Source organism: Dendronephthya gigantea, unplaced genomic scaffold, assembly GCF_004324835.1.
Source record: "Dendronephthya gigantea isolate DGI-Jeju-01 unplaced genomic scaffold, DenGig_1.0 000010F, whole genome shotgun sequence".
Taxonomy (NCBI): domain Eukaryota; kingdom Metazoa; phylum Cnidaria; class Anthozoa; order Malacalcyonacea; family Nephtheidae; genus Dendronephthya; species Dendronephthya gigantea.
The window spans coordinates 2,821,534-2,832,499 of record NW_021163020.1 but is presented as its reverse complement, the minus strand read 5'-3'; the positions used below and the strand labels follow the sequence as shown (position 1 = coordinate 2,832,499).

Genomic DNA, 10,966 nt, shown 5'->3' with positions numbered 1-10,966 from the left:
ACACAAAAGAAAAAAATCAATTCGCTTTAACTTCATTTTACAATAGTGAATTTTGCAAATTTTACAGATATAAATCTATACAAATACATACAAATTTTATATTATACATTAATATCGTTGTGGTGAAATATCTAATTTAAATTTGTTCAATCTGACGTGATTGTTAGTTGGTCACGTGTTATTCAACGTTTCTATAAGTCCACTGATAACTAATACGTACTTCAGTGTTTAACTTTTCTTTATATTATTTGTGTCAATGTTATGTGTAATTCAAACGATCTTATGATGACGTACTCGGCGTAATCTGCATAACGGCATAAGTGCAACTTAAAATATCTGAGAACATTCTGTGAGGGGACAGTATAGGGTATAATGGGATATGTGGAACAGTGGATAATGAACTTAGGATGTTCAACAAAGTGGGATTAAAGCCCCATTCAGAGGCCGGCACCTTTATGCCAGTGGTATTGAATTTATTCTATCTAACAGTTTCTACTGGTAAATGGTAATCTCTATTTACTATTCACTTGTGTTATTTACAGTTGTATAACTACTATTCGCGACATTTAAGATTGTTAATTGAAGGATATTATTGAATATTCACCCGCAATGTGATTTTTTATAAATTAATTGATACGAATTGACAAGTGTTAATCGAAATTCGACCCATAAGCTGTGTATAGTGCCAGTGGAATCATTTGCATTTGTCTCTCTGTGACTTTGTCTAGAAAAATGTAAAAGTACTGGAATTAGAAATCGAAGTGACAAATCGAAGATAGGGAATAGAAAGTGGTGAGATGTGAAACAGAATGCAAAAGAGTGGGAAGAGATAAGCTCTTGGCCTCACTTTGTAGCCAACTAGCCATGATTATTAAACCGCTTCGATCGGTTACGACAATTAGCCTGCTGGCGACAATTGGTCAATAAAAGTTGACCTACCATTTTGAAAATGATCTTTTTCAAGCTGGACTCGTGGTACTGTCCCGTTTCATAGTGCCATGAAAACCAATATTATTGATTCCGAGTTGATCTGAAATTGCTAATAAATACAGCAACGTTTAGTTCCGTTATCAGTTGCCACTAAACAGTAAACAATGATTTACTGTCTGTATCAATTCTCCTATCAGTTCTACGCAGCTTTTTTCATCAGGGGACATTATATTGTTCAGTATAAGAAGAAATTCCTACGAATAAAACTCCAAATAAAACTCAAGCATTTCGATGAGATAACAGTTAAAACCCGAGAAGACCAGCGATTCAGAAGAGACTCAACTGTTTGTCCTCACTTGAATATGTTGGGGAAAAATTTGTTGAACCCACAAAAAATTTCCTAACAATATGATTGACGTTGTCTTACTTCCGGAAAAAGAGGTTTTCTCTGGAAGAGGTTTTGCCTCCTTATCTTCTCCCAGATTGTTGTTCAGAATAACGCTTGGAACATTACCGTTCGAATTCTTATATTCACAAGCAGAATGTGCTAAAAAAGTAAGTGAGCTAATTAAGTTTCCTTCGGCTTTCACTGACTGACTGAATTGACAACTCAAGAATCGAAGATTCTAGCCAGTTGAGGTTATATGTTCTTAAAACAACGTAAGTTTCAAACCAGCCGTAATTCTTTCTATAGATAGTGTTATATAGAAGTGATCTCTCGAGCAAACAACAATAGCTACTCACTTTTTGTTTTTTGTTTAATTTTCAGGCGTCCATGACACCGGCAATATATTATTGCAGCGAGAATATTTAGGAACGTTGCCGCTGCGAATCCACCAAGACAACCATATATAAAGTGATCCCATTTCTTGCAATTATCAGGATCGTGTCGGCCACTACTTGATGCATTATTAATTTGTCCATCTGCTGTCGTCGATTTGCAGCCCAGGGAATTGTTGCAACCTACGGTTGGTTTCGTTGTAGACGTAGTAGCTTTTGTTGTTGTTGTTTTTGTTGTTGTTGTTGCTGTTGTTATATTTCCTGTTGGTTTTGCACTTGAATTTGCAGTTGTGCTCCCAGCCTGCGTAGAGGGCGTAGAGGACGTAGAGAAGCTCCATTCTGGTGTTGAATCACACGAAGAACATGTCATGTTGATGTGGTTGCATCCCTTCCCTGCAAAGCAGCGATAAATCATGGTCAGACGGGTTGGGCAATTACCTAAATCTTCGCAACGTTATGGAACACGTCGCTAATATAGAATTATCAGAGGTGTTTCTGAATTCATCAACTTCGTAACCATGGTCTTGTCTGCGTTATTTTAACCTTGAACAATCATTACTTTGAACCAGGAGAAGCGGAACAGGTGGCGAGGATGACCATACCCTCCAGAAGTTAGTAGGAGGGGCTTATTCCCCAAAAATTCATGAAGAATTTTAATACAAACAAGTAACAAATTTTGAATGGAATATTTCGCTGGCTCAAACAGAAAGTATAGACTATATAGGCTACATTCGTATCTCTTTTTGGCAAAGTTAACAATTTCTTATTCATTCTTTGGCCGGTCAGGCAAAACAATGAACTATTTTCTAATTCCCCCTCCAAAAAAAAATTGTTCCGTCACCACAGCATTGAACTGGACTGTAATTGCTAAAATTATCGATTTAGTGAAGTTAGACGAATAGTACCAACATTTACTTACTTTTACCGTCTAAATTTTTTCCGTAACTGAAATCATAGTTGACGGGAGCACCCCACGTCACATTCACAACGAAGGCCATAGCACAGCGCTTGTCATTTGAAGTGAGATCAGAAACTAGACCGTCAGCCTCATTGTCTGTACAACATTAACAATAATTGATCAGATTAAAATCATTAAATGCAAGAATATTGGGTGAAATCAATGGACAATTCCCGTATTAAATTGAATTTAAAATGAGGAATTTTCATCAGTACAGCTGGAAAGAGTATCCCAAAATTAGTAAAATTGGAAAGTTTTGTGGCGAAATATTATAAAGTGTTAGAATACGTTCGAAATAGCGTTACCACCGTTTAACAGTTTCGCAACCAAACCTTCCCATATTATTAATCTTGAGATGCTCTTTCCAGCTGTATACCTCAGAACCGACGATTTTTCCTAGTTCAGGATTTAGTTTAATAGGGGAATGGTCCATTCCTCTTGAAGTGGATGAGTGACGAGTCGGTATTAAAACGGTTGAAATTGCAACGATGTGACTCATGTGAGTTAGTAAAAATTGATTCCGAAGAAATGAAACAATTACACATTACAATGATTACTCACTAAAAAAGACGACCAAGTCTCCTTTGTAGAAATCGTTGTCCCTGGCAAATCTTACAGTGTAACCTTGATTGTCATCACCATTTTTGCACGTGTATAATTTTTCTAAACAATAACGGTCAGAAAAAAATATAAAATCGTTTTACAAAGCAAAGACGCGAGAGCGTTGATTTAAACTCAATCTTCGAATAAGACTGGTAAATAGATAGCCATTCTGCCATTTCATTTCATGCACTTTGAGAGTGGTCATTCAGAATTTCCATTGTATTTGACATATCTGTGGTTTTATTTATAATTTTGAACGTTGCATTAACTCTCTTACGTGTTTCTTTGTGACTTGGATTACAAAATTCTCCACTCGTCATGTTTCTCTTTAGTTCATTTAAGCCTTCGTAATCTGTTCCACCTTTCCATTTTCTCATGAGTATATGGTAATTCATATGAGCTTTCGGTCTTGATTGGCTGTCCAGCAACCCAACGCTGAGTTGCAGAGTTGGACACACGAAGTCGAATCGATCGTAAATCTCGAAGCGAGCGAAGTTGAACCAATTACACTTGCAAGCCAACCTGAATCATTGATTTGAAAATAATGAATGTTTGTTTAAATAGGGTAATTTCACTAGTCTAACACAGTATAATTCCTTGTATCCTTCCCTTGTGATATTTTCTGAAGCAGTTGGCAGTCCCCCCCCTGTCTCCCACGAGAAAGACGCAGTCCCCCCCCCTGTCTCCCGCGAGAAAGACTCACTTGTTGAAAATACCTTTTCCGTTTAAACATTACGAAAAAACGCAAACGGAAATTAGGCGGGGTGAAATAAACTTGTTCGGTAAACATGGGCAATTTTTGCTATTTTAAGCAATACCATGACACTGATGACAATGAACTGTTTTTAGTAGCGAATTCTTCATGACAAGTGTGGCCTGACATGTGAAAAATGTAGCTGTCAAAAATAATAGCCACTAGTCAGAGCTGATAGTTATTTGTTACAAGTATATGCCAATTGCTAAGACGATGCCTTTTCAGTCAAGGGTTGAAGCGATTTATTATTCGATATATTGCCTTTTGCACGCAACGTGTCTTTCACTTAAAAATGGCCAAAATATCTAACATGCTGACGTACTATATTCAATCATAAAGGTTTAGTCTTTGAAAATAAAAATCATCGGAAAATAACAGGACAATCTGACAAAGATGTATGCTGTAATACACTTGATTGAAAGAGATTCTTGTCTCTAATGACCCCACTGAGTGCATGAAAGAAATAGGGGTTTTCTTTAATGGAGAACAACAGAGTTTCTCTGGCCCTAGAATTATTGGCAAAATGGTTTGATTATCATGTGCCGTCAATATTTTTAAACATCATTAGTTTTTATCCTGAAGGTACCACCATAGAGTGCGCAAAATTGACCTTTAATTACATAATTTAAGCATTTTTGATCACACACAGCACACGCAATTCCTGCTGCTGAAAGTGTATCCTTCTATGTGGTTTTCATGTATTTGTACAGACTTAATTCATCATTAGAAGTTAGAACATGAAGTTATGAAGGTAGCAAAATTCTTGAATGTTTGCTACTTTCGACTAATAAGATGTTTTCATTTAAAATGTCATCGAAATATAACGACGTTCCTAATGCACGCCAAGTGATTTGATCTATAATGGAATATCACAATTTACTTCTGAGTGGAGCAATTAAACCATGTAAAGATAAAACGTGCCGTTGAATGTGTACTCTATCACATAAACGACTTTAATGGTTTCAACCTTCCAAGGGCCTTTAGCCTTTATTGATGATATGATATTGCTTAGCAGGCCAAAACTGGCTTGCTGATATGCCTTTGTTGACATCACTTCCTCCGGCTAAATGATGTGGTTAAATATCTGCCTAACCATTTCAATTTAAATGGCTTATACTTAAGTATCTCAACTCTAGCCTTAAGATCCCGTTTTTTTGTCTCTGGACGATGTGAAAATCGTTGAATGAGAAATATCGTTCAATATATAACAACCTGCAAAAAACCCCATGTGTTCGCTTTACGTTCCTATTCTTACCTCTTTTTGAAAGGAAAAGTACCTTTTACTAAATGGCAGCACAACAACAAATTGTGTTGAAATTCGAATATTTTGTTCATTTATTTTTTTATATTTTGCCCAAATCACTGTCTCTTTCGTGTCGAACAGAATACAAAATGAAGCGGAAATAACTTAAAAGGTAATCCTTACTGTATTTGAATCAACTTTCATATATTTTGTTATTTAAATCGGTTTGAAGTTTGCTGTTTAAGTATTGGGACTTTAAACTTTGTTACTTTAAAAAACACGTGTTTTCAAGCACATAAATATTTTATGGACAATTTCGGTATATTTCTATCAGTAAAATATGAAAATGTGGCTTGAAGTTTTGAGGAAATTGCTAAATTAGGAAAGGATCTATGATTTCCCGTATTAAAGATATCCCATTTCTAGCAATTGCTGGTCCAATTTGATATCCTAAACATTTCACCAATTCGGAGGAAATTGTGAAATTCGTATCCCAAAATTTAATCTCATGAGTATGGTCTGAATTTCAGCAATGTTGACGAACCCACATTCCCTCTGAGTTTTTTATGCCAGTCTGAAAGTTAATTTCCTTTGCATGATGGCCTGAGTTCAGTGCTTCTCTAAATATTGAAATTGCTGGCTTTTATTGTTGCCTAAAACAGCATTGATTGGTGTCACAAGAATCAGATTGGTACCAAAGCCAACAGATTGGTACAATTCTAACAAAATTGGTACCATTATCAGATGGTACTTATCAGCTGGCAACAAAGCTATCAGCTGCCATACTTTCTCTGTTTTATAGTAAATTAGTTAGGAATATACCATATAGGTTCATGGCTACACCGTTAAACCTACTTTTTCTACTGCACAATTCTACTTATGAGTGTCTAACATTAGGCGTATTCTGAGTCAGATTGTCTGGTGCAAGTCTTTTAATACTTGTGTTTTATGATAAGTTCTGTCCAGCCATGAAACACCAATCTAAATGTTAAGTGTTTTTAAAAAGAATTTACTGTGAATATTGGAGAAGATCATTTAGTACACTAAGGAAACTTTATCCCAGTTATTCAATTTCCATATATGAGCAGTCAACTCTTGACAGATATTGGTCTAATATGTTTGATCTATAGATTAAATCTTCAGTACGGGATATTGTACTTAATTCATTAACATTTAATTTGTTTGTCATTTGTCATATCATGTGAAGGTGATAAACATGAATTTATTCATTCAAAATATAATGAAAATATAAGCTGCAACCCTGCTTGGATGACTCAATATTGTATATTATGTCACTTTTTGCTTGGTTACTTGATTTGAAGATCCAAATCAACTTGTATTCAAACACTTATGCAAAAAAGGCAGATGCATCTGAAGCCCTACTTAGGTCTTGGATGCAAAAAATAGTGGAACAAAAATATTTAGTTAAGTATTGATGATACATAGACCTCTTTTAGCTATCTTCCAAAAACGTGCAGAGAAATCAACTGCAATATTATTGTAATACTTCACTGGTTTACTCAAGGCAGGAAAGACCTCTTCATGCTTGTCAACTCTGTTAAAGCAATGTTAACATTTCAGGGCTTATGCAAACTTTCTTAGATAAACATTATGTTATTGTTTTGGTTGGTCAAGTGCTGAATCGAGGGTCCTGTGCTGAATGTGTCCTTGTGAGGAAAATATCTTTTTACTTGGATTGAAATCATATAGGTCTAGTTGCTTAAACTTCCTTTCGGTATATTCTCTTTTCCGCAGTTAAATTGTCGCGAATCAAGGCCGAATGCTTAACGCCAAGAGCCTCCACTTTCAAACGTCAATAATATTGCTATGTTTTTCAAGTCATTTTATAACGCATGCACAAGACAGTTATATTCGTCGGATTATATCCCTCGGGGCTTCACCTTAAAGGGTATACATCACACGATATACTGAGTATATTTCGGGAGGTGCTAGGTGCTTTTGGAAACATGGGAGAGTGCACTTAATCTCTGGGACAAGTCATCAAGTATTGGCTTGCTAACCAAAGCCAAAGGTCAAAGATTTTATTTTCTCCGTGATAAAGCATGCAGCCATGCACTTGTTCTTGGAGCTATCGCGGTTGCATGGTTTTACTTCAGTCTCCAGGACTAATATTGCAACATGCAACCACGCAGAGGTTGAAACCCCGCTACATGCAACCACGTTTAAATATTATCTCAACTCAGTAAACGGGGGGGAAAAAAGGCTTCAAAGTTTCATACATTTAGTGCTTTTGTTTAATACAGTCTCTGACTCTGCTAATCGCAGAACCATATAAGTTCAATTCGTTTTCTAGAACAATTCAAAATTAGATTGAAGCTCAATTTTTATGATGTCCTACTGAAAATATTGATAGTTTTGATAATAACTGCAATCGTAAAATATACTTTAAGATTTTACAATAGAAAATACGTTGTACTGCATGAAATGGCTGCAAGTTTCACAGCGTTATATTCGACAAATTATTTTAGCTGGTATAAATAACGGTCTTGTTTTTTGGCTTAATTTGCTGATGCGGCGGACGCAATTATACACATCTTCCGTTCAGATAAGCGAAGATAGAAATCTTATCGTTGAGTTCAACTGCACTTGACATGCCTAGCTTTAAAAATGTGAAACGAAATTTAGGACTGGTTATTTAATCTGCGACGCTCCTTCAAAAGTGTAAACGGATCCGTTTCCTAGTTTTCGACGTATATGTATTGAGTTTCGATGACTCTAGTGAGTCTGTATGCTGTATTTACTTCCTTGAGCACCGATTAGTAGAAAACAGCAGGTCGTTTCTAGACAGAATTTAATCGTGTTTCACTGCAGGTACATATATTGCCTGAAAGAGCTGCGGTTTTTCAGCCATCCAGTAAAAGTTAGTTAGTATATACAATCCTTAGTGATCCTATGGCTCTATAGGGAACGATTCAGAACTGATGAATATATTAAATCGTATTATTTAACATCATTTTGGCACATAAAATATATTAGTATATAGTTCTTGTTTGTTGCACAAACGATTAATGTAGGGATATAAACGAAGATAAAATTATACTCTATAGCTTTTCGCGGCTACTGAAAAATAATTTGATATTGGGATATTGTATGTATATACTGGTTAAATTGTTGTTTTTTAAGCATAAATTTAAATGGTTGACTGGCTACAAGATAAATTTAAAGAGGTATTTATGAAACGTATTTTGCAAAAATTTGAATAGCCGAGTACGGTTGCATTGTCTCTGAGCTTCCCATGCCTGCTTAGACGCTATTCTGATGTATATTAGCTAAAATTTTTGTAAACTGTTCCTGCTGTAATCCAACACTCTTGCCAATTTCTTCTTCATATTGAGACAAGTGGAATCTATTGAAAATGCACTTTACAATTTCCATATAAACGCTACAGCATGTTATTCTCACTACTGGTGCCGGTATTCGCGACGTTAAAAAACCCATTTCAATTCTTAAGTTGCTTGCGTTAACACATCAGGACTTCTTCTCCATAAATATTCCGTCAACCAAAATCATGGCTTTGGGGTTGATACTTATCTCAACCAAAATATACAGTGATTTTAATACCGAAATTGGTTGGCTCAAGGCTATATAAGATACTATATATAGAACCTGGCGACATAACAAAAACATGTATTCACAACTTATACATATTATATATTATATCTAAAATGCATGCTCAAACGAATAGCTTGCGATAAGGCAGCCTTGTTATTTTACTTTATTCGTTTCGCAAACAATTCGATAATCTCAGCCTTCTTTAACTTAGCAAAGACCATTTTATATTGCTTAAGCAATTTAAACGTATTTCACCGCAAAGGAAATTGTGTTTACAAGTTATTGTCTTGAACTTCGTGCAGAAACAGGTTTTATATTATATTATATAATTACAAATTCGAGCCGGAAAAAACGTAGCTGGTTTTTGAGTGACGAATACCGAACTAAGCAATTTTTTTTAATATTTCAAGCAAAAGAGTCTTATTTGAACATGTTAAACGACGTATGTATCTGCATACAAGTGCCCTGCATGACATTGTATCATATAAACGTTTGCTCAAATTGTATATACAAGATTATATATATCGAATAAGATTCAAAAGTGAAGGAAATTATCACTCTCGCATTCTCTTAAAGCATACGTTTTGGGGGAGAATTATTTAATATATAGCGTCGAAAAGAAAATGAAAAAAAAGTTAATTTAAGAAAGAATTCCCGCGTAGATAATGTTTTGTCGCTAGAGCGATATCTGAGAAGAATTCAAGTGCTCAAAACGGAGGTGCTTTTAGCTGGAACGGAGGTGCTTTTAACTGTTTTACTTGTAGTTTTAGTAAATACAACGAAAAATTACATTGTTGTATCATACAGGCTTTTGCTGTTTCAAAAGCGGCAATTTTGTGACAGTCAGAGCGCTTATATCCGTGTACGATCGGGCCAAAGTTGTAGCAGCTAATATATACTTACATAGGATTGTAGTGATCCCAGACGATCGAGGGAAGATATCTCGTAGCGTTTCCATGACGGTGAAATGACAGGAGAACGAGCGAAAAAACTGTTTGTAGAAGAAAACCCCTCATTGTACGTGTCTACCTTGTATGTAATATGCCTTGTACGCTCGCCAGCTGTCGCGTATGTTTAGCACTTAATTTGTTGCTAACACAGAGCCAAGTAACGTAGTTACAACCTACGGTCAGTATCGTACTCTCGATGCTGGTTAGCGTCGCGAGTAGAGAGAGTTCGGTCTTGAGTCTAACGCGATCTGATCACAATGACATTTAACATTTGGTCGCATTATTTCACATCCGCTTTGACGTTTGAAGTGCCTTTAATCATATCCATTTTAGCCGAATAGGGAGACGGGGGGGAGTTGGTTATTTATGAAGTGTGTGGGTGTTTAGGTGTGATATAGGTTGGGGTTAATCCTGTGACCTTACCTAGGATACGTGCATGTTTATCTGTAGTAATTCGCTTTGAGTTGAGCACCCGACCAAAAACGATATTCAATTTTTCCGGGGATCTATATTAATGCCGTCTGGGCTGCCCAAAAATGTCATTCATGGAAATTGGTAAATATATGGAATCAGTTTTAAATTGAAGGATATATAAAACCTGGAGCTTTTAGTCCTAGGGGAGGATCTTATTTTACCTACTAGGATTAAGATTAGATTAAGATTAATCCGACATCGTGTGGGATTGTGAAGTCTACAGTGACAACAGCGAGCAACCCTCGACCCCGAGCGAACCCCACCCCCCCTGTTTATTCTCGGGGGTTTTCGGTTTCTTAACTTTCTCAAGAGGTTTTAATTTTTGAGCAGTGCGTGCTATTGTGCCTGTATGTCAATTCTTCTCGAACTTCCCGTCCAAATCATAAAAAAAACTGGGAGAAAGATTATTTTTAAGCAGCGATTTGTCGTCAATTCCGCTTATTCATTGCTCGTGGGCGTCAAAAACGTCAGCTCGAATGCCAAGCCTTTTAAAAGAATCCTTTTAAATGCTAAGACGTGACGTGTTTCTACAACGGCTTGATGAATGATGAGAGCTTTAGCTTTTTATAATTCTTTGGTGGAAATGGGGGCCAAAGGATTTATTGTATCCTACGGTCGCTTTGGCAACTTCGCCATGATTTTATTAACAATATAAAATACTTATATAATTGATTAATTTCCTACGCAATTTGAACTATACA

General features: G+C 36.0%; 1 protein-coding gene across 2 annotated transcripts; it reads right to left on the bottom strand.

Moving 5' to 3' along the window:
* Window positions 1–27: 27 nt before the first annotated feature.
* On the bottom strand, window positions 28–10,101 carry LOC114518026. 2 transcript variants are annotated; one of them, XM_028537914.1, is made up of 8 exons: window positions 9,745–10,101; window positions 3,549–3,793; window positions 3,230–3,331; window positions 2,630–2,764; window positions 1,675–2,103; window positions 1,358–1,477; window positions 940–1,039; window positions 28–724 (listed from the first exon to the last, which is right to left on the bottom strand). In XM_028537914.1, exons 1-7 carry the CDS (start codon window positions 9,855–9,857, stop codon window positions 960–962), a joined length of 1,224 nt encoding a protein of 407 aa, XP_028393715.1. In that variant the 5' UTR covers window positions 9,858–10,101; the 3' UTR covers window positions 28–724; window positions 940–959. The 2 variants fall into 2 exon arrangements, with proteins under 2 accessions (XP_028393715.1, XP_028393716.1); XM_028537915.1 differs by lacking the exon at window positions 1,358–1,477.
* Between the last annotated feature and the right edge of the window lie 865 nt (window positions 10,102–10,966).